General features: G+C 30.6%; 2 protein-coding genes across 5 annotated transcripts in view; both read left to right on the forward strand.

Annotated features, from left to right (window-relative positions):
* LOC140047210 (retinoic acid receptor RXR-alpha-B-like) overlaps positions 1-19,773 on the forward strand; it is a 67,126-nt gene extending 47,353 nt beyond the window's left edge. For 3 of the 4 annotated variants that reach the window (XM_072092086.1, XM_072092088.1, XM_072092087.1), the window contains exons 4-7: positions 389-540; positions 4,831-4,957; positions 10,978-11,202; positions 13,932-19,773. In XM_072092086.1, coding sequence (XP_071948187.1) covers positions 389-540; positions 4,831-4,957; positions 10,978-11,202; positions 13,932-14,278 — 851 coding nt within the window. In that variant the 3' untranslated portion in view covers positions 14,279-19,773. The remainder of the gene's footprint in view (positions 1-388; positions 541-4,830; positions 4,958-10,977; positions 11,203-13,931) is intronic. The other variant, XM_072092090.1, reaches the window with a different exon arrangement.
* Positions 19,774-21,255: 1,482 nt separating this feature from the next.
* Positions 21,256-24,772, forward strand: LOC140047212 (uncharacterized protein C11orf98 homolog). The gene is made up of 5 exons (XM_072092092.1): positions 21,256-21,299; positions 21,769-21,824; positions 22,191-22,321; positions 23,541-23,638; positions 24,334-24,772. Exons 2-5 carry the CDS (start codon positions 21,789-21,791, stop codon positions 24,414-24,416), a joined length of 348 nt encoding a protein of 115 aa, XP_071948193.1. The 5' UTR covers positions 21,256-21,299; positions 21,769-21,788; the 3' UTR covers positions 24,417-24,772.
* Positions 24,773-24,830: the final 58 nt, after the last annotated feature.

Below are 24,830 nucleotides of genomic sequence, written 5' to 3' on the forward strand. Positions count from 1 at the left end.
CTTTTTGCATAATCACAATTTATTTACTTAAATTTATTGTGCTTAAATGGACGCTATATCCTGGTGCTCACAAGTGCATTCTGACTGTGTGAAGTTGTACACGTAACACATTGCTATAGCTACTGTACCCGTCCCCCACCTTGCTTGTGATGTGTAAAGGAATAAATATTACTAACTACATGTAGAATATCATTATTTTGATATGTGTGTACAGCAGTAGTGATGATTTATGCAAAGTGCTATGTGTACCAGCTTTACCCTATAGCACGTTCTTGTGTGCACCAGGCTACATGAAATAGTGATAACTCCTTCCTCATTTCATGAAAAAGAACTTCAAATTTAGCATAATGAATCCAAAGACATCGCTTAAAAGCCATTGTTTTTACAGCCGTACAAGAAGAAAGGCAGCGTAAAGACAAATGCAGCGGGGATGGTGAGGTAGAAAGTACGAGTGGGTCAAACAATGACATGCCAGTTGAGAAGATATTGGAAGCTGAAATGGCCGTAGAACCAAATACAGATACGTATGTTGACACACAGGCAAGTCACACTCTATGCTCAACATTTTTTTTGATCATAAAAATTTGATATTTAAGTTATTAGTAGAAAGCGTTAAATATTAAAATACCCAATTCTAAAGTTTGTTCATTTTGCTTGGTTGTGGAATAATGGTTAGTGAGTGGGTCAATGTTTTGAGATAGTATAGTCGTTATCTCGGGACCGTTCTATGGCCACCACCAGGTAGCCTTACTTCGTTAAGGCTTCTATGAATGGATGTACTGGTTGGGAGCAGGAACGCTAGTAGACCAAAACCAGTACCGTTTTGATTACAATCAATCGGGAAATTACCTCATGACGTAAAATCACCAGAGACAGACTGCCAAAAAGAATTTTCTGAAGTTTGAGTCTATGGATCAATTTTTAAGTAGTTAAATATAATATAAAATATTACTACTAATTCTAACAGCGACTAGTGTTAAAGAAGGAAAGACTTTTTTGAACATGAAGCTAAATCTGTTACAAGCCCACTGATGCAAAACAGTGTAAATTTGATAAAAGAGCTTTTATTATTAAATTTTGTTTAAATAAATCTTTTCTACAAATTCTAATATATCTCTAAATATCATAATGCATAATTCATTTGTAACATGTGGACATGTTCGAATACCCAGTGGAACGTCTCTTCAACTCAACAATCTGTCAGCAAATAAATCTAATCATAGTCATATTAAATTTACTAATGCTCTTTAAAATGTTATAAAATTCATGAAAAACAAAATATATTGTTCCTTTATTCTCTATTGAAAGATAGAATAATGATATAAATCTTTAAATATGTCCATATTCATGTTTACATTTAGCCTAAAAGGACCTCATTGGAAACAAGTCCGTAGAGGACTTTTATGAGTTATCCTTGGCATCCTTGTTTTATTTTGGTATTTTTATATTTGCCAATTTTAATTGTATGTCTGTGATATTTTATGTACTGATGCCGAAATAAATCAAATCAAATCAAATCCTAATTACTGGCTTATACTGGCAAAGATGTATTGTATCACAAACATCAAAAATATTATTTTTAATAATTAATTCACGTTCGCAGAAAGAAAAAAAAAAGAGAAAAATATATCAATTTCACAATAAAGTTTTCGTAGAAATATGAGAGTATAATGTACCAGTAAATATAATGTAGTATTACGACTTTAGTGGACGCATATTGTGTACTGTGTATTAATAGTTGTTTACACTAACAGTATAAATTTTTTGCTAAACCTCATTATTCAAAGACAATTTGCTTGTTATTTTTATTTTTGTATGAAAATGTAGATCTAAAAATATAAAAACACATATAAATTTAACAAAAAGAAAAGCCTAAATTAATAGTTAATCTAATCTATAGATTAGCAGCAGCAGTGTTAACATATTTATGGACAATATTCTTAAACTTAGAAAAGGTACAATAAAAGATATCTAATTCAGGATTTTTACAAACACAGTTCCTACAAAAAAAATACCATTTTTACAGACATTAACACGGGAAAATTGTAATTGTAACCTGTTTTATTTGTTTTGGGTATTTTCCGCTGACTATTACTGCAAGTTATTTATCTGAATAATACTATATTTTTGTTTCAAATGAATCTTTATATTATTGATTCAAACTGTTAGTTTACGTGTAGTCTTTTAAAATTTGAATTTGACGTCAAAATCAATTAATCAGTGCGATTAAGTTTGGTGTTAAACATGACAATATTAACATATTCAGAATATTGCTTGTTGTCAGGTTTGTCAGATGAACAAACATTTTAAATTATAACGACGTTGTTATACAATAATATTCATGATAAATTCTATATAATGAAAAGTATTTGTCTTTAAAGATCTGTCTATACTATCAAACTTTATGTGACAACAAATGTGATGTGCCCATATATGGATATGATGATGTCATATCACTACCATATTTAGGCATATCACTACCATAATTGGGCATATCAATACCATATTTAGGCACATCACACTTTTGTTGTCTAACTAATTTGATAGTGTAGACAAGAGCTTAATTCCATGAAATAATGAAACAAAAATGTAGTAATTGTCTTGTGAAAACATTAATTCTATGTCAGATTTAAAAAAAAAAAAAATGATAAAGATATCCAATTACTTGCCTATGGAAAACTGATTTTTAATATCAATGCAATATTCCTATGGGAAATTTACATGCATGGAAACATTGATGGCATTTGAAAAAGATACGGCGTTTATTATTATTTATTATTGTGCGAATTTTATTTTTCAAAATTCATTGCATTTTCATCTATTTATTTATCTTTTCCCTTCTTTTTAAATTTCGTTTCCAAGTTTGTTCTCTTCCCTTCTTTTTTCTTTCCTCTGATTTTCCTTCATCCCTCTTTTCTTCCTTCCTCTTATTTATATTTATATATTATTCTTATATATCATTTATTTTTCTTTTGGCCTCTTCTTTTTTTCTTTCCTCTCTATCTTTTTAATCCCTCTTTCCTCTCTCTCCCCCTCTATCTTCCATTTGTTATGTTTAAGATCATCAATAATAATAATAATATATAATTTATTTGTTATTGTTCTACCTACCTCTTCACCTGTCTTCAAAGAATCTCCAATATTTAGGATGTCTTGATTCTACCTGATTGGTTTTGTTTTCTAAAGAATGGTATTGTAAAGGTTTTATGACAAAACTAATAAAAACATTGTATTTTTTTTATAAACACAAATATTTAAATATTTCTACTTAAATAAACAAAATTCAAATTAGTTGGCATAATTAAATTTGTAATTATTAGAAATATAACAATGGGATTGATTGTGTAGCTACAGTATTTAAGCCAATTTACACAGATAAGCTGTAGATTGTCCCGCATAAAATACCGTACTATCCTCAGCGGAAAACTGCCTGTCTGCTTTCCGCTTTGTGTAAATGGTCATAAGGAATAACATATTTGTTTTACCATTACCTCTCGTCTGTGTAAATTGGCCTTTAGTATGAAATGCCGTTTACGCAACATTTCGATAATATGAATTTTAAGACGCGATATGTGAATGAAATGCCTCGATGCATTCAAAACATTTCATTCAAAACATTTTATTCAAAACAATTCATTCAAAACATTCAATTCAAAACGTTTTATTCACATATCGCGCCATTTAATTCATATCGATGCATTTCATTCACATATCGCGTCATAAAATTCATATCATCGAAATGTTGCGTAAACGGGGTTTCATACTTTAGTGTTTTACAGATGAATTGTAACCTACGAAGAAGACAAAAATGTCTATTCAGATTTTGCCTGTTTAGTGTTATTGATACTCTTTTATTTTCAATAAATACAACATACATGAGTCTCATTCATGTCATGAACCCGGTCTTCCTCCCTTATGTATAGTCATACCTTTATTACTGATTTATGTATGGGAAAATAGGTTGGGATTGCTGCGGTATAGTTCCTGCCTTCACATTACTAACCTTTATCCTAGATCCTTCACTCTGAATTTACATTCTATATTCTAATAATGTTTTTATTTGGCCCCTCATGACATAGATAATCATACTACTTTACCTTCAGTTTACATTCAAGTGTGCACATTCAGAGCATGTCTAGTAGTTTTTATTAACAAATTGAAATGTATTTTTTATATAATTTAACATAAAGTTATAAATATTATTGTTTTATTTATTGTTCAAAAGGTCATTTATTATAGGTCAAAGACAAAATACAAACCATGTACGCTTTCGGCTAGCTGGTAGTAAACTAAACCCTATTACAAAATACATATTCCTTTGTTAACACTATAGTATAGGCAAGCCATCTTTTTGCCCAAGGGTGTATGAAAAATTACATAATTAATATATCAAGATCTGTGCTATAAGTGATATTGTAGTTTTGTATAGTAAAGCTACTCGTTTAGTTGGCCGGTACTGTGGTTATTTTACATATGTCTACCATCAATTTTTATTTTGAATTTTATTGTCTTTTTATTTTATGCACTGTATTCAAGTACTATAATATGTTAAGAGTTCAGCGGTTTCTGGTTGTAGTGGTGTGGGTGCTGTGTGTGTGTGTGTGTGTGTGTAAAGGGGGGGGGGGGGGTTAGGGGGGTTGCAAAAATTCTAAATGCTGAACTAACCTGTATCTTAACCCGTGTATCTTGTTTTTGACCGCACCCCCTTTCCCCAGCCTACGCCCCTGTTTAACCATGCTCAATTGAAAATAAATATATCAAGTGGTACTTGGCCTCAATTCTTTGATTGCATATTTATTATAATAATATTAATTCAATTACATTTCACAGAATGACCCAGTGACCAATATATGCCAAGCAGCAGATAAGCAGTTGTTTACATTAGTGGAGTGGGCAAAGAGGATTCCTCATTTCTCAGAACTAATTCTTGACGATCAGGTGACACTTCTCAGAGCAGGTAATATATTATTATGCAACAGCTGAATTACATTGTCTTAAGCCTTGTCTGCCCATATATGGACATGATTATGGCATATCACTACCATATTTGGGAATATCACTACCATATTTGGGTACTAGTTTGATATGTGACAAAAAAAATGTGATGTGTCCATATGGACATGATGATGTCATATCACTACCATATTTAGGAATATCACTACCATATTTGGCCACATCACACTTTTTTTGTCAAACTTATTTGATAGTGTAGACAGAGCCATAGTTATAGAGAAAATGGTGGTAAAGCTTATTGCTTATTTTAACACCATGTATTTATTTACGCCAGAAGAAGTGTTGATGTATTTTAATGAAAAATATCAATGTTTGATGCATTAAAGCCAGAATTTCTTGTCATAGTAATCCTCATACTAGGTTTAGAGTCACATGAAAGAAATATCAATTGGGTATATTATACAGACATGTAGTATTTTTGGTTGTTCATTTAAAATTAAACTGAATATGATGCATTTTATTTGTACCATGCACGTACAGTACACAGACATTTAAGAATTAGAGAAAAAAAAAGATATTTTGCCTGTTTCTTCTTTTCAATTAGAATATAATAGCGATACATTGTGTTATGCTAGGCCATTAAATGTACATATAATAATGTTGAACATTCTAATAAGCCTTAAGAAATATTATGTTTTATAAAGACATCATTGGCTAAATCAGACATCTTTATGAATAAATATTACAGATAGGCTACTTAATTCATACATTATGTGCCTGTTAAAACAAGATGAATCTTATGCATTACGACTACAATTTTATCTCGTCATTCTTATGGAAACGTAAAGCCGTCTGCTAATCCTGCAGTGATTAAGATACGTAACATGAACATCGTCTGCAGCTCCTGAATTCACACACAATACTTGTAGTAAAGTACAAATCATGTCATTTATTCTAGTCGATAAATATTCGTCATTTGTAAGGAATATGATTTCTTAACTCTATGAAATTTTCTAGAATATGTATGTCAAGTAAAGTCAAGCTACAGTATATGTGCTACAGTACTGTAAATTGTGAAATATATTTATTTGATTGGTTGTTTTATTTCATTTCAAAACATAAAATTATAGTTGAACAGTATTAACATTAATGTTATTTACTTAAATTACAATACCATATAATTTATTTAGTATAATCACATGTTCAAGTAGAATCCCACCCCCTAAGTTAGTTAGATGCAGACAACATCCATGCAATCCAGGTAGAATCCCATCCCCTAAGTTAGTTAAATTCAGACACCATCCATACAATCCAAGTAGAATCCCATCCCCTAAGTTAGTTAGATGCAGACACCATCCATGCAATCCAGGTAGAATCCCATCCCCTAAGTTAGTTAAATTCAGACACCATCCATACAATCCAAGTAGAATCCTACCCCCTAAGTTGGTTAGATGCAGACACCATCCATGCAATCCAGGTAGAATCCCACCTATAATTTTCACCAAATTCTATACCCAGACTCATACAGTATTAGAAATTTGGAGCACCAGGAATATTTCAATAAACGATAATATATTTTTAGTTTCTATTTTTAACTGATGGTCATCTATGTCCACTAGATATTTATTACTGTGTTGTTATTTCAGTTATTCATGGTATTATTACATGACACCATATTTGGCTTTTTTTAATTAGGTTTTCGACTTTAATTCCAGACAAATATTTATTGTTATGCATCCTTTAATAAGACGAGCTTTAGTACCAATCATATTCTTTACTGTCAACAGTTGAGTAATAAACATGCTTTGTTAGTCATAGTGAATCAATACAATTATTCATATTTCCCAACTCTATTCATTTCATACCTCTACCAGTACCACCATTAGTTTTTTGTATCATTTTAAGATATCGTTTCAAATCTGTTATTATACATCTCCTGTGCTGTCTACTAATATGCTACATATTGTTCCTGTATGTATTCATGCCTTGAAGTTCAGAGACAGAATTCTGTCATTACCCACAATATAAATTGAAAGTCCATCAACAAAATAAAAAGTCTGCTATTTTTATTAGTTATACAGCTGTATGGCTGAACACAGCTTTTTGTTCTTCTTTGTTCTTTAAGTTTGTACAAGTACCAACCAGATTAGTTTTATTCGTATAACGTTATTGTCTTCTTGTTGTATCGTGCCGGATATGTTACTCTTAGAATTGTGCAACCGACGCAACAAAAAAAGATTCTTTAAAAATCTAAAACATAAAGAATAATGCACTTAAAGAGATTCTTAGACTCACATTCACAATTGAATTTATTTGAACATAATACACTGTCTGGAATGTTGGCAGCCATGACAGTTTAACAAAAGTAAAATAGTTACAAACAGAATTTAAAATGGAAAAAGGATGAAATACACTTCCTTTTGCAGTAAAATAGAATTTATAAACTGCAATGAACCTTATAGAATTCAAGAAATTGGTTTAAATAAAGTTGAATTGAATTTTTTTTTAATTTCAGCATCATCTTCAGTTTGTTACACTTTCAAAGTAATTGTTATAATAATAGATTGAAAAAAAACATAAAAACAAAAATGACACATGTTATACAACCATGTTGGTAAAATACATTATTTATGTCTTCAAGTAATTACATACAAGCCACATTAATACAAGCATTACCAGTATTATAACAAAAAGAAAACATTATACACGTTTTAATTATAACTTTACGTCGTATTAGATCGTCTGTCTCCAAAGACATGCCGCCAATAATGTACTTTATTACAGTCAACAATATTTTAAAAATAATAATATGATGAAAGAATCGATAATCACATGGAATATTGTTTTTCTTGTACACACTTACGCTAGATTGCGATTACGGATTACACCACATTACACCAACAGTTCATTATGGAATAATTTCTTAATGTATTGATGACTGAGGCATATCCTTATTTATCGGCATTCTCAAAGTGAAGTAAATTACACCAGTATTGCTGATGCGACGGTGGCGTGTACTTGAGTAGCATGACTATACTGTGTGTATTCGTTTTAAAAAAGTGCACCGTTCCTTCAATTGGAGTTTCGACATTAATAACATTTTACACAAAGCATCTTTAATAAATCTTCTAATTTTCTTTAAAATGGACATAAACTAAATAAGAAATTTTAAATTTTAATCTAGGGAATTGCAGATCTACAATTAAATATTTTACTATTTAGTAATCCAAATAAATAATTTGTTTGCTTTACAAATCCATGTGCAGACAGTGTTCAAAACTCTGCATAGTAAGATTAAATTGATTATTTATATTAAACCATAAAGTTAAAAAAAATAACATAATAAATACATAGACAGTTTTTTATCTGAATTTGATTATTACTATTTGAATACTATGTATAATCATGGAGAAATAAGTTAGTTCTCCATGGTATAATCATTTTCGTCACAACAATACATGATTGATTTTGTATGATTACAAATTATTTATTTTAATCCATAAAAAAAAAACATAATAATAATAATTTTTTTCTGAATTTGATTATTATAAATTGAATATGATATTTTTTGTCACAACAATACACGGTTAATTTTGTTGATTACAAATGATTGCAAATTATTTATTTTAAACCATAAAGTAATTTTGTATGTACTTTCTATTAATCTGAGATTGTGCATAAAGTTATATATAAAAAAAAAAACAGTTTACCACATAAACAGTTTTTTTTTCTAAATTTGATTGTTACTACAGTATTTGAATATGATAATTTTCATGTTAACAATACAGGGTTAATTTCATTGTTTTAAACAATAAAGTATAAAAAAAACAACAGTTACTGCATAAACATTTTTTTTGTCCGAATTTGATTATTACTACGTGATTAATATATTCTGAATTTAAAAAAAAGCAAAACAAGATTACACTTGTGAATAAAAAAAAATACATTTATTATGTAAACTGTTTGGAATAGTTGCGGCTTGTTATTGTGAATGCTGAATAATTGTGAGTTGTTTTTACTATGTACTTGGTTGTCGTTGTCGTCTTAATGAAGCTTTGTGACTGCTATCGGCAACATCCGCTGTTATTTACACAGACTTGCTCTTAAAGTATGATTAAATAGCAAACGCCAAAAATCAGTAGCATTCTATAATGTTTGTGATAATTCTTTCGTCCAAAAACAAAAAAATAGTAACAAATTCATTGCCAGATTTACAGATTTATTAAATTTAACACCAAGTATGTTGCTAAAATTTGTAGAATTTTATATTGTTCATGATAATAACATATTTGGGGTTTTTATTTCATCCAAAAACAAACAAATACTTGCCAGATTTACAGCATTATTAAATTTGAAAGTACTGTTTTAACAAAAATTGGTAATTTTCAAGATAACATTTTTTGTCTGTTATATGCTTATGAATGCCTAATATATTTATTTCATTCAAAAAGAAAAAAAATAAATTCATTGCCAGATTATCATTACATTTACAAAAAAATATAATTATTCCTACATTAGTTTAAGTATGGAATTTACAATCAATTATTTTTACAAATTAAAATTTGAATAAACAAATGCTAATTGCACTGATGGTGGTGCCTGTTATTATAACTTATGTTGTTTGCTTTCAAAACATAAATATACTTATGGCTTTAAATAACCCTGGTTAAGTTCATCACAAGATACTGAACACTGATTTTATGAACTACTGTTAAACTTTGAGTGAGCAAACGTTAAGACTGAGTAGCCACGCTCGTATTCACAGCTGCCAGGCAAGGCAATAACCTCCGTCAGGCGTGGAAATCACCCTTTCCCAATGCTTCAATCACCTCTGCCAGGCCCAGAAATCACCTCTGCGGCCAGGCATGACAATCACCTCTACTAGGCCTAGAAATCACCTCTGCGGCCAGGCATGACAATCACCTCTGCTAGGCCTAGAAATCACCTCTGCGACCAGGCATGGAAATCACCTCCGCTAGGCCTAGAAATCACTTCTGCGGCCAGGCATGACAGTCACCTCTGCCATCCACGGTAATTTTCTGCCGGTTATTGAAAGAGGTGGTCTAGTTGCCTTCTTTGACTGTCACGCCATTTGATTCTAAAACAAGTTGCTGTTAAACCTAGTCACAAATTACAATTTCCCATGAATAATAATAATAGTAATCTGAGAAACACAATCTGGTAAATCTGGTGTATAATAATTGGTAACATCAAGCAGGATATTTGATATTAGATAATATAAAAATAATTTTTACAAGATTTATTTTGTACACGATTCAGACAGGTTTTGTATGTAGGATGGATATTGACAGGTTATGTTGTGACCTTAGACAAACCCTGGGGAGTTGATAGGAAGTTATGCCGGATATGGGGCTGGGGCTTAAATCTAATACCTCCCTCTCCATTTACTGGGTTTAATTTAATTTTGTTGTTGTTTTTCGAGGGTTATTTTTAGCAATTTGTGTCAATGAGTTTTGAAGGTTTTCATTAAATGGCAATTAAATTATTTGATTTAGAATAAGATAGCAAATTAAGTGCAGAATGATTTATCATGTTAAATTAAAATATGTTTGTAAAAGTTGACATGTTCTTGTATGTTGATTGCAATCAACTTGGGGTGTACTATCATGAATAGGGCTTCCAGAACAAAACTTACATTGATTTCCTATTAAAACCGTAATCTTTTGACTGTATTATTATATTTTATGTGATGTGAAATTGAAAAAACTATATATTAAGTTTAATAAAAAAAAAACACCTTCTTGTAAACACTCTTATTCAGGGTACACCACTTTTAAGGGCAATATGTTAAAAGATTACGTTGACAACTACTCATGGGACACTGTTGGTTTCCGAAGGTGTCTTCTACTACTGTGATTAGACAACCCTACTATAAAGAAGACAATCATTTTGGTTCCTGAAGGTGTCTATAGAGGTTTTAGCGCAATCAGCTTCTCATAATAACTTGAGCTTAAGTATTTTTAACAATATTTTCAAATTATTCCAATTTCTAATATTTTTCAGGATGGAATGAGTTGTTGATTGCTGCATTTTCACATCGTTCAATTGCTGTGACAAATGGTATTCTGCTTGCGACCGGCTTGCACGTACACAGAAACAGCGCCCACACCGCTGGAGTGGGAACTATATTTGATAGAGTACTCACGGAACTTGTAGCCAAGATGAGGGAGATGAGGATGGATAAGACGGAACTCGGCTGCCTCAGGGCAATTGTCCTTTTCAATCCAGGTAAAAATATAGAAAAGATGGACACACAGACAAACTGGGTTTACTTAAACATTTATCTTTACTTTTAACAAGCTATCAATCAATTATTCTTGCATTGTATTCCTGTGAACTATTTAATGGTGATGGTTGGCTTGGTAGAGGTTCAGTTTGATGGGTGAATGGTTCAGTATTGTTGTGAAGGTGTACCATAAAGGTACAAAAGCCACCATGGTTGTACCATATAATGTTACGGTATCTACTGTATGTGTTTATAGATGAATAGTTTAGTATTGTGTTGGCTTGTACCATGAAATAGCCACCATGGTTGTACCATATACAGGTTCAGTAATTTTGGGTTGGGTGAATGGTTCAGTAATTTTGTTGGTTGTACAGTACTCTATATGGTGTCACGTGGTGTTGGGTGAATGGTTCAGTAATTTTATTGAGTTGTACAGTACTGTATGGAATCTATATGCTGTTACTGTAGGTGAATGGTGGGTGAATGATGGAATTTATGTAGGTGTTATATAGTACTGTATATGGTATCTATGTGCTGATGGGTGAATGGTTCAGTAATTTTGTGGGTTGTACAGTACTGTATATGGTATCTATGTGCTGATGGCTTGGTGGTTCATTATAGTTGCTGGTATATGTTATTTGTATGTGTTGCGTTGGATTATGGGATTAAATGTATGCGTGTTGTCTCAATGTACTTAAAAAAATGTTTGTTATGCTAAATTTGAATGTTAAATGTGGTGGTAGGATCAATGCGTTGTTTCAATGTGCCTTAGCTCAATGTGGTTTGCTTTGCTTAATTTATGCTTTGCTTAATATGTGTGTTGCTTACTTCTTTCTGCTGGTACTTGGTTTAATATGTTTTCTAGCGCAATTTACTGTAGATATATTGTAGCCTAATATTCTTAACTTTAGGTTTTATATTTGTAGTACAGTTAGATTTTGTTCCATTTCTTCTGGCTATCATTTTAATATCAGTAAGAACAGGAATAATTTGTATATATAGCTGTAGTGATATGACAATCACTTGTAGTGGTAATTAATATATTAATAAAGTATTATTCTGTAATTTCTACAACATGATTTATGTCATTGATAAAATAATTTAAATGGATAGTATTACTATTAATGGTGGGATGGGTGCCAAATTGTCTACACAGTATATACATGTGTTTGCTGTCTAATGTTCTTTTGTACTTGTTTCATTGACTGCAAATGTCGTCTGCTAATCAATGTATAAACGCTAAAATTACATAACAAATGTTTATGTTAATGTTATGTTTTTATTTTGTGTCCAAAATATTCCTTATAATGTCATAGAATAGAAATTAATTCAAAAATATTATTATTCTTTGAGTTTCTGTTACTTGTAATATAAAAATTAACTGCATTTTTACATCAGGAATTCTTACCTGTCATAGTGAGAAGGATGTTTTAGTTGTGAAGAGCCAAATTGATCAAGAACCATGTTAAGTCATTGACACACATCGATGTTAGATCTCCCTCACCACACCCCTCCTTCATAATATTATCGGCACACATCGATGTTAGACCCCTTTCCCCACACCCCTTCCTCTACATGTTATCAACACATTGATTTTAGACACCCCCTCCCCATACCCCTCCCTCTAAATATTGTCGACACATTGATTTTAGACACCTCCTTCTTACTTCCTTCCCTCTTAATATTATCAACTCAGATTGATGTTAGACACCCCCTCCCTCTAATGCTATTAACACACATTTTTTTCTCATTCTGAGAGTTCTTGCTTGTGAGGCATAGAGCTTTATAGACTCTTGAGACGTTACATCAAACAAACAAATAAACATGAATTATAAATAAAATGAATTATAATTAAGATTGAATTAGTTAGAAATCAAATTATTGATGTAAATGTTCATGGTTGTTTGTGTAATAAAGGAAGTGATTGTAATCTATCATGTATTATTAGGTTTGACAGTATTTAGATGTTTATAGGTTTATAAAGACAAAGCATTAATAATTCCCTAAATTAGTAAACTAGTTAGTCTCGTTAGTGTGGTTTCTTTATCTTTCTTAAAGATCATGATAAAGCCCCTTTCTTATTTTTATTGCTGCTCATCATTTATTGTCACAACACATTTAAGTTTTGGTTAAAATTTATTCTAGAATAAATATTATTTAATCTATGTTGTCTAAATTGTCTGTGCGTGATGAAAGACGGATGTAACAAGGCTGACATTTGCGTTTGTTTGTGAGAATACTCGGATGATAAGTGTTGTTGCTGTTATTGTTTGTTGATATTGATATTGTTGGTATCCAGATTCTCATTTAGCAGTCGAAATTCTCCTCTCTACTCTAATTCATTTTTCTGTTTCAATCCTAAAGTTGATTGCTTTGTCAGTAAGAAAACATTCAATTTTATAATAAATATTTATAGTTTACAACACATACTGTTGGCTCCAAAAAAATAGTGAGTTGATTTAAACATGGAGTCTAAATAAGTTATTTCTTCATGATTTAAACAATTTAATAATGTTTGTACAGATCTTATAAACAGTGATAAAATATTACACTTTTGAAAGCTGTGCCCATTTTTGTCAAATAATATTTCAAATACTGAGACCCAAAATCTTTTTTCGTGTTATGTGTTTGTAAATTCTTTCTTACTGTACACTCTTTTTCTTATTTTGTTTGTCCTTTTTTTTTTGTTTCTTTTTACTATTCTATGTTCTCTTTTTGTTTGTGTTGGCAGATGCTAAGAATCTAGTCTCAGTACAGAAAACCATACATAATTCAAGAGCTGTAGCCACAGATTCAACAAACCGTGTTCCTTTTGTTTATTCAACAGATGCAAAGAATCTGTCGTCAGTCCAGAAAGTCGAGGAACTCCGAGAGAAAGTGTACGCATCGCTGGAAGAGTATTGTCGGAACCAGTATCCGGACGAATCCGGTCGATTTGCCAAATTACTTCTACGATTACCGGCACTACGATCCATCGGACTTAAATGCTTGGAACATCTCTTCTTTTTTAAATTGATCGGCGATACCCCTATCGATACGTTTCTCATGGAAATGTTGGAGGCACCTAACAATAACTAAGCTACCCATTGCACATAGAAGCACAGAGTTTAAATACGTCTAAAGGAGTTATTACCGTTGATAATTAACACAGTAACATCTGCTGTCGTAACATGCAGCATGTTATGCTACAAAACTCAATATTTAATCATTAAGTTATTGGTTTTTGTTGGTACTTTACTTGAATATTCCCAGTTGTATAGTACTATAACATACTAGATTGACTACATACCAATGTTGCTAACACTGCTACAGTAATGCTATTAACGTTCCCACTAATAATAATACACATCACTTTTAAAGGAAAACATTAATTCATTTTGATTGTAAAAATTACTTAATGTTTGGATTGTTTATTTTTTTGCTGCTATTTATTTTGTATTTTATTAATAATGTTACTAATAATGTTAGTAATGTTACTGTTTTTAAATTACTATTGGATTCAGTATTTATATTTTAACATTCTACAAAACCACATACTGTAGTTACAACAACTTTCATTGGCTATTGCATGATGATTTTTCAAGTTCTACCCAATCAAATGCCTTGATGTATAAAGAGCACTGAATGGTGAACAGATTACGCAACATGCTTATGGAAAGGAAGCAAACATCAAACTAGAAAACTCACTTCTCATTTCCTAAGAACGAAGTATCCAGATTCAGATAACAAGTTCATTGTTAAGTTCTGTACACACTATCAAACTAGTTTGAAAAAAAAAATGTGATTTTCCTAAATATGGTAGTGATATGCCTATGTCTTTAAGCATTAAACTTATATGAAGAGTTTATATGACAAAATAATGTGATGTGCCCATATATGGAAATGATGATATCGTATCACTACCATATTGGATATATCACTACCATATTTTTTGTCAAACTAGTTTGATAGTGTAGACAGAGCTTTAGATACTTTGGTTAATGGCATTTGGGTTCTCTCTATATGCTAGGAAACAAAGTTTGTTAATATACCATATATATTTTCATTTATCTTTTTATTTCGGAATATCATGGTGACATAATATTATATCCATAGCAAAAGAGAGAAAAAAAAATCTTAATCTAACAGCTCATAGAACAAAAACAAAGATATGTAAATATATATATAATATTTTAAAGCTGTTTTAACCACCAACATGATTGTATCAAATTCAGATATGACTACAGTTATCATCAGCCATTATATCCTTTACATTTCACATGTTAGCATGTTTATCATTCAAATCATTCACCATTTAAATCTGAAAAGCTCAAAAGCTTTCAATATTAAACTGTTAAAATGCATTACAATACTGAATATTCAATTCAAGTATGTTCACTATAAATAATCAGAAATTTATTACTTTTTTGTTAATCTTTGATTAAAATATTCAAAGTTGTGCATATCTAGATTGTAACCAATATATGGAAATGTAATTTAATGTTGGCGAAAGGTATAGTGAACTTTTATGTTTTGCAACCGGTTAGGAAGGATAATAATATTGTGGTAGACGAATAATATATCATTATTCTTCACAATGAAAAGAATCTTAGCCAATCAGAAGTATGGAATTTTGGGTGTGATTACCCCATGAAAAAGCAGTTTTTTAGTGGTGAAAATCTTGTGTTTTTTTGTGGTTATTAACAAACAACCTGCTTTTTGTGTATTGAAAGATACACTGAATTTTTAATATTTTATTTCATTAACGGCGGCTGACTTTTATTGTACTCTAATACACTTACCATTCTTGGCATGTGCATTATGGAGGTGTACATTTTCAAGTGAAAAACAAGCCCTGGGGCAAAGTAAATTCTTTGATGTTGCCACAAATTATTGTTGCCATGGCAGCTGGTAACGGTTTCTGGTGTAGTTCATGTGCAATTTAAATGTATCGTGGATCTAGTGGATCATTTACATATTTCAATTATCAATAATTCATATTGATTCTAAAAAAAAATAATGCAGAACATAGTTATTTATAAAAATGATTCTAGGTTTTATCAAAACTATAATGAATTTTTAAAATCAATTTTCAGTAATTACATTAATTATTATATTATTGATGTTAATTGATGTTTTGAATGTTAATTTGACAAATACAATCAAATTTTTAGAAAGATATTTATTTAATCCCCCCAAAAAATTATAAAATATAAACAGTATTTCTAAATGTATATATTAGGTGAAATGAGATTAAAAATGATTGCAAGAAAATAATACCTTTAACTTCTATTGTATTCAATGCTAAACACTAAATATGTTCTAATTAGTTTTTATTTCAAATTTATACTAAATACAACCGCCATTCAGGACAACCCAATAATCCTTTACACAAAACAAGAAAAAATGTTTTAAAACAAAATAAAAAATCAATGTTGAAGGATATCCGGCAGACAATGTAAAATAAAAACTGCAACGGTGAAATGTTATGTTAATAAAGAAAGCAAATAAAAAATACTAGTTGTTACGTTTAAAATAATACATATTTTATTTAATACAAATTATGTTTTTAATGTAGTATAACTACAGTAGAATTGCAATGTGATACCACAGTATAGGACTAACTTGATCAGAAGATTCTCTTACTTTATTAATCTATTTGTTTGTTAAATATTAGAAAATAATGGATTTTAACTATCAAATATTGGGTTATTTTTATAAATAAAAATATGTAATAATGCATAAAATTTCCACTGTGGAATAACAGTAGATTAAAACTTTAAATTGGATTAATCGGAGACCTATTATAAGATTAAAATTTTAAAAATGATTCTGATTCAATGTCAAAACATGTACATATTTGGTTGCACATGAATAAAAATACCAATTAGATAATTTGTGAACAAATCCAAGTTTTAATTGCCCATATATGTATAGAAAGTTTATTTATGTATATTTTATGCCATTTTTTTCTGTTTCTAATTTGTTCTAAAACAAATTAGTGAATATTTTATTGCGGGAAATGTTTTCTATAATGTCGAGTCAAACCACACGCATCCTTATGTAGACATTGCATTATAATGGAAAATGGTTATAAGTTTGAGAAGCAAAAATTAAAATAATCTATTTCTACCAACAAATCATCTTTAAAAAGTGATCATACAAAAATATAAAATGTTCCAAAGATGACAAGTGTGTTTGTTAAAAAGTTCCTTGTAAATCGATAAATTTTAAAAACATTAGTAACATTGTAACATTATGCAGCAAATGATATCTAAGCAGGTTTTGCAGGGTAATATTGGCTGAAAACATTTCGGTTCTTAACAATGTATTCTTCTAGAATTCGCTAGAAAATACAAAGTATTAGTTAGCATAGTGAAAAGGAATAAACTCAACGTATTCTGTCTAGTTGTTTTTGTAAACCTATTATGACCATATTTGGTAAATATATATATATTTTTTATTGTGTTGTTTATTTTCTTGGAAGAATTTGGTAATATTGTTGAAATTACCGCAAGACCTGAAATTATGTGTCTGTTAATATAGACTCCAATGTACAGATGTTTTCCTCTTGAAAATAAAAAAAGATAATTGAATATGTACAGTGTGTATGTATGCAATCTAGGATCCTATGATAATTGAATATGTACAGTGTGTATGTATGCAATCTAGGATCCTATGGTACAACACTATAGTTGTATGTACCAGTTTACTCTGAAATATAAAATTGGATGTATTTTTTGATCAATGAGATTTCAGTTATATAGAATTAAGAAAATGTACATTAAAAATGTCTCTTTATTGGATAAATGGTAGAACATTTAAAATGAATTTACGCCCATATATTACAATGTTTATTTTTTGACATAAGGCTTTTGTAAGGTTGACTAACAGACAGAACTATTTATACAATTTATGCATATGTATATATCTTATCATAATCATATGATATGTACATGTAATTCATATGTATACCATATATACAGTAGAAATATGTATATAGCATATTTATAATTCATATGTATATACCATGTACAGTAGAAATATGCATATGAATATTCATGTGTCATATTTATATGCATATTTATATGTATACCATATGTACAGTAGAAATATGCATATGAATATTCATGTATCATATTTATATGCATATTTATATGTATACCATATGTACAGTAGAAATATACATATGAATATTCATGTTTATGTATCATATTTATATGCATATTCATTTCTACTTTATTATATGCATACTTATTTCTACTGTACATAAATATGGTATATATATGCATATTCATATGTATATACCATATTATGTATAGTAGAAATATGCATATTCATATTTATGTATCATATTTATATGCATATTTATATGCATATTCATAATAATGTATGTACCATATTTAGATATATACATATGCATAGATAGGCAAACAAAGCCTACACATCCATTCATGTGCATATACGTAAGTATATGTTAGTATACATAAGTTATGTGTTAATGTACAATTACCATGTGTATATGCTGTGGGAACATCTATAAATGAATTCTTGCACCATTGGTGGCAGTATATTGATCCTGCTGACCCAAATAACATTTGCCGCAAGAATCTAGCCAATTAAAAATAATCTTATCACCATGGTAGAATTCTTTTAATTTGAACATGCCACACATTTAAAAAAAATTCTGTCAAGCTGTAGAAATTTAAAATTCCTTTCAAATGCTCTATCGTGGGTAAGTTTAAGGGTACATTAGTCGCTTTGAACATGTGATAGGCTGGTAAATGTCAAACAATGGGTAAATAATTAAACGATGAATCGTCTTGAAGAATATAATTTATGCTATTTTAAAATTAGCGCAACATTCTGGGTGTCCGTTTATGCTGCCGTTGCCCCCTGGGGGGTTATCAGTTGTTCACATTGGTATTCTATGTAGCAGCTTGTAAATAGCTTTTGTGTATCCTTTGTTTCAACACAGTGTTTCTAATTGTAAATGATGTTTTAAAACAAATGTAAAAGATTCATTGTCAACTCTGTTTCCTCTTTCTATTTCTCGCTAGGAAAAGAGTAACAAGTAAGGGATGTGTACAGAATTTATTTTAAGGGTTAAGATGGTTACCACCAGAAACCATCACAAGATATGTAATATATATAGGTGATACTGTCTAAACCTATGTATTTTTTATTCATAATAGGATGGGATCTTTCTCTGTACACGCCTCTGGTTTTTATTATAAAGCTGTATCGCTATCGAAGTATTTAAATTTTTTTTAAAGGGAAATTTGGTATACCGGTAGGCCATTTTAAAAATTAGTTGTTATATAGTATATATCATAATATTTACTTTGGAAATTTTAGAGACTCTAGTCAATATGTGATGCATTTATTTTATCTGGGCTTTGGAGTTCTTGTGGAGAAATATATGCTCCAATATTTGTTAACGTGTTGTAGGTATATGGCTTCATCTCTCTTTGTCTGTACCTTATCGTTCACGCTAATAAAACTGTAAATTATTTTACTTAAAAGATGTTGACCCATGAGGCATAATGTAGTCCTGAGTTTTTAAAATATTAAATGGTAAATAATCATCACAACCGACAAACAAACCCCTCTTTTATTAAATGTTTATGTATAAATGTTTTGTTGGGGTCAGGGGTAAGGGTTGGGTGGGGTCAGGGGCGGATCCAGGATTTTCCAAGTGTGGATAGCGCTAACATATATTATTTATAGTCTGTCAAAAATAGATATAGTAGTTTCGTTTTGGCTGTTGGGAGCCTACGTTTCCCCAGCGCTCCCTCCCCTGGATCCGACATTGTGGGTGGGGTTCGGGTGGGGTTTGTTGGATTGTATGCTAGCTAGTATACATGAATTTGAAGCTTGGAATGATGAGACAAAGGTTGTGACGATATGTATCCCGCTGTACAATAAGTTGTGACTCAAGTTAATCCTCTACCTCATGTTTCATTGTCCTTTAAAATAAATAACAAAGCAACACCGTCCGTAGCTATTACAAGGAACATGGTTTATCAAGGGTCAAGGGTCGCCAAAAAGTCCCAAAAAACAGCAATGACTGGGTGTCTGTCATACAGTATGTAGGCCTATACATTTGAAATGTACAGAACATATATGTTTGGGGAGGATGGCTGATCAAACGTCCTCAGCAACCATCTTTCTTTCGGTGAATGCATGACTGACATTATATCCTGATATTCAATTAACACCGTTTGTTATACGTATTGTATCATATGCGCCTTTGCTTTATAAGAGCACAAACTGAAATCGATAATATGCTGTAAAGCTGCAACACAGGATATCTCAACATGGACGTAGTCGACAACGACGAGTATAATTAAGTTCGTCTATGTTTGCAGTAAGCATGAATGCATTAAATGGTGTATGCTTGTTTGATTATTTATGATATTAGGACTGTTGCTTTAATTGTTATAAGGCATTTTCCCCCTTCTATTGATCCTAGTATTTAAGTTCTCAATCAACCTAATATTTTTAATGTTTTACAGTACCAACTCTAGATGGACTTTTCTTCTCTTCCGAAATAAAAAATATGACTGAAAATGTTGTTTTGGTTTGTATGATTTGTGTATTCCCAATGAAGTAAACAGTTTGGACTTTTTCAGTAGCATTCACCTCTCAAAAAATATCCATAGATTTATTACAACCGGAGAGACAACTCTCTAGTTTTAATATAACTCTATGGCAATAGTAATGTTCTTTGTGAGATTTTGTTTATTGGGTCTGTCTTATTGCAAAAATTTAATAACAATTTAAAAAGAGCACATATATATATATATAGTATCACTGTGATAAGGTGTAAAGTTGAGAACTTGGAATCGGAGTTCCCTGGTTGAACTATTTTATTTTGTTTATTTATTCATAAAAATCACCTTTATATCGGTGGCACACATTTATCAGTAAATGGTGCATTCAATTTACAGACAAACTTACAAATAACAAGCCACAAAGTTTTAAATACTAACACAACATCAAAACAAAATGGGTTACACACACGTCATCAGACCTACACTCGTTTGTTTATAGAGGGCGCTATTTGAAATACAAAAACAACACATGTGTCTTTTTAGTTTTAATTTTGGCCTGGGAAGTACGTACTGTTTTCTATAAGAAAGTTCATAACACTAACCGTTTTATCACTAATAAATTAAGTATAATTTAACCAACTGTCAAATGTATATCAACTCATTATTGATTCAGATACTTTCACGTGCTCTACTATACCATTTAGTAGGCCTTGGTTAGTGACTAGGCCTAGCTAGGCAATATTGAGGTCAACAAAATTATGCAGGCTACTGATTGCAGTTGTTATTCAGAAATGAGTCTTCTGGTCGTTTCGCCCAATATTGTAGTAGTAGTACTACAGTAGTACATAATACAATAGTTTGTAACAACAAGTACTGTTTAGCATTGTTTACACAGTCAGTAGTAGAATCATGGAGGTATAATGCTAGAAGAAGTATGAATAATTTACTATGGCCTAGGTAGAATTAATGTTATTAAAAGTAGGCCTAATTCTACACATTGATTTAACACTTTTGTTGTAATGTTTTTTTCAGGTAAAAAGTAAAAGAAGAGTATGCCACCATCAAGTAAAATTAATAGACCCAAGACAGTATGTATTTATTAATCTTTTAAACTTAAAGAAGATAGATATCAATTAAACTTTATATATATAGCACCGGTTATCTATCATAGTAATGTTCAGAGGTGCTTGACATTGACAAAGTTAAACATGTCACTGGATTGAGCGCAACACCTTGAATATAAAACGAATACATGTCATGATTAATTGTACTATTATATTGTTTGAAGGTTTGCATATTGAAATCAAAAGTTTGCGGTACACCACGTATAATAGTTTTTCAACGTTTTTTTCTCACTCCTGAGGACAATCAAATCAGAAACTCAACAGTTCTTTTCAGAACGGCAAATTTTATTTCAACATGTACTATTATATTTGTTTACATTTTTTCTCCAGGATTTACAAAAGAATCATGCAAAAAGAAGACGATTAAAAACCATTCAAAAGAAGAAGAATAAACAAAAAGGACAAGAAACTGTCGGCAAGGAGGAGAGTACAATCTTAAACTATCATCGTCGAAGAAAACGGTACAAAACTTAAACTTATTCAGAGTTTAGTAAATGAAGCAATCCATCCCGATTCTCCAACTGTATACCGTAATCATTTAAAGAAATAAATGTTTTAAGGTTTTGCATGGCAGTTTGGAAAGAATGCCATAAAAAAATTAAACATTATTTCCCAAAAATAAGTTTAATTTAACTTTCGCACAGAAAGATTACGTGAATCCCGACCTTACCTGACCCTAAATTAATTCCTTAAATGATATTTAGACCCTTTTTTATATCTCGACGCGATTATAAGATCATGTTCCGAATATGAGCAACTGTTTCTATAACTTACAGTATTATTTATATATATATATATTGTACTTTTCTGTGGTATGTTTGTGTAGTATTTTAATGATCTATTTTATATGTAAATTTTTGTACCATTTAGTAATTTTGAGACAATTCAGTGTTTTTTTATACTGTAGAATCAAAATCTTTTCACGCTGCTGCTCTAGCCAGCTATGTCCCATGAGGACTACTCAATCAGAAGCTAAAGCAAGCAGCAGTTATAGTATCTAAGGATGACAGTTTTGCGAAAATGGAAACTCCACTATAATTTATTGATTCCAGCTACTAGACCCAAAAAACGTCTTGGAAAAGAGTCTATTAGGCTAAAATTACAAATCCCAAAGCATTTCTGGTATTTATCCCATTTGACTATAATACTGACTTTTGATTGTAATTCACTGTCAGATATTCATTGAATTATTATCAAAACAGTCCATTAAAGTTTGTGTTTGTAATAGGATACTTCACACTTGAAATATCTAGGGTGATGAAGTGACCCCCAGACTTGACCTTAGCAATAAAATTAACTAAAGTGACAGGAATTGAGTATTCACTTCTGTAACAAAAAAATAATATTTATTCACATATAAAAAGAGAAAAGAAACCCAAAAACCATTTTCTGAAAGACAATTTAAGTATTTGTTGCTTTAAATTACATTTTTTCAGGTAAAATAACTATTATGTGACAATAAAATGACACATTCAAAAACAAATTTGAAATAAATATATATTTTTCAACAAGCGAGCAGCGTTTTTTGTAAGAAATATTTCTTGTTTAATCAATAAACACAAAAAGAAATACATAGTTTATTAGTGCAGCACAACTTATTCCGGCAGACATCAAGTGGAAGTGTACATCATGGAATATTGTCTTGAAGATCGAATCTTTATATTTCTGTTTTCTTTTCAGCACTGATCCGCATGCCGTTGTGAAGCCATCAAATAAGAAAAAACGCAAACTTATTAAAGCAATACTTAGATCAGATAAGGAGAGAAACGCTATGCAAGGTGGTATTTTATTTCATCAATTTACAAATGAAATTGTGACTTTGAAAATAAAAATGACAGCTGTCCAACAAGTATATTTACCTCCACCAAGGAGGTTATGTAGTCGATCGCATGTGTTTGTTATTGCCAGATCTTTACCAAATTGAGGCCACAGATAGATATGTGGTCAAGAACCACTCCATTTAAGGAGGCAATCCGGACCAGGATCCCATTTCTGGACCACTTTTTTAGACCTGCTAGTGTTAAAAGATATGAGACAATTTTCAAACTGAATAACTGACCTGTCATAACGAAACAACTAAACTAAAATTGCATTTTCTCGAAAATTACTTGTCTATAAAACTTCATTTTTGTACAAGAGGCAAGAGTTGTGATTTGTAATTTTAAAACATAATTGGATTTAATGTACAGGGGTTTTTTTATATGAATAGTTTTAAAAAACCTATTTCTTTTCAAACTCACCTGTTTGTTTTTTGCCGTTGCTGTTCTATTGTTAGTCAACTGAAACCATTGTTAGTAGACAGACTGGTTACATAACCATAACCAAACTCACATACACACGGTTGTAGTGAAATTAGCCTAATCGTACACAGCATTAAGACACAAAAATAAAAAAAAAGGTATATACATTTTTTTTGGTGAAGTTTCAAGTTCTAGTTCGATTATGTATTACATTTTAATTCAATTTGTTTCAGTGGAGGTTGTCAATGACACATTATCACGGAAAGGAAAGAAAAAGAAGTCATCGGATGCTGGAGTTGAGGCAATGGAGACATGAAGATCTTTCCATTTGGGTTTTAAAGGCATTATAGTATGTGTACTTTAAATTTAACCAAATGAGTGGCACATTTTCAAATTTTGAAAATATTCATTTGTGACTTTCTTGGCACTTGCTGCTCATGGGCATTGCTTAATGTGAATGATTGTATTTAATATGACTATTGTTGTGTGCTTTATAACAAAGCATAAATAACAAGTCTTTCGCATTCTGAGAAAGATGCTGCAAGAAAGAAGAATAATACTGTATCAAATAAGGTTATCATTACCTAGGAAAATCATACATTATTTGTTTATTTGAAGAAAAAACATTTTTAAAGAAGTAAAAGTAAGAAAAAAAAATTGATATTAAAAATTCGCCCAAATCATTTATTGTACTGTGACATGGTTTTTACGAGGTTTTTAATTTTTGGCG

Source organism: Antedon mediterranea, chromosome 4 (assembly GCF_964355755.1).
Source record: "Antedon mediterranea chromosome 4, ecAntMedi1.1, whole genome shotgun sequence".
Classification (NCBI taxonomy): Eukaryota; Metazoa; Echinodermata; class Crinoidea; order Comatulida; family Antedonidae; genus Antedon; species Antedon mediterranea.

Excerpts from the sequence above, each read along its gene's own strand:
- LOC140047212 (XM_072092092.1), top strand. The coding sequence starts at position 21,789 with ATGCCACCATCAAGTAAAATTAATAGACCCAAGACA. Across the intron at positions 21,825-22,190 it reads AAATTAATAGACCCAAGACA|GATTTACAAAAGAATCATGC; the intron begins GTATGTATTTAT and ends TTTTTTCTCCAG. Across the intron at positions 23,639-24,333 it reads GGAGAGAAACGCTATGCAAG|TGGAGGTTGTCAATGACACA; the intron begins GTGGTATTTTAT and ends AATTTGTTTCAG.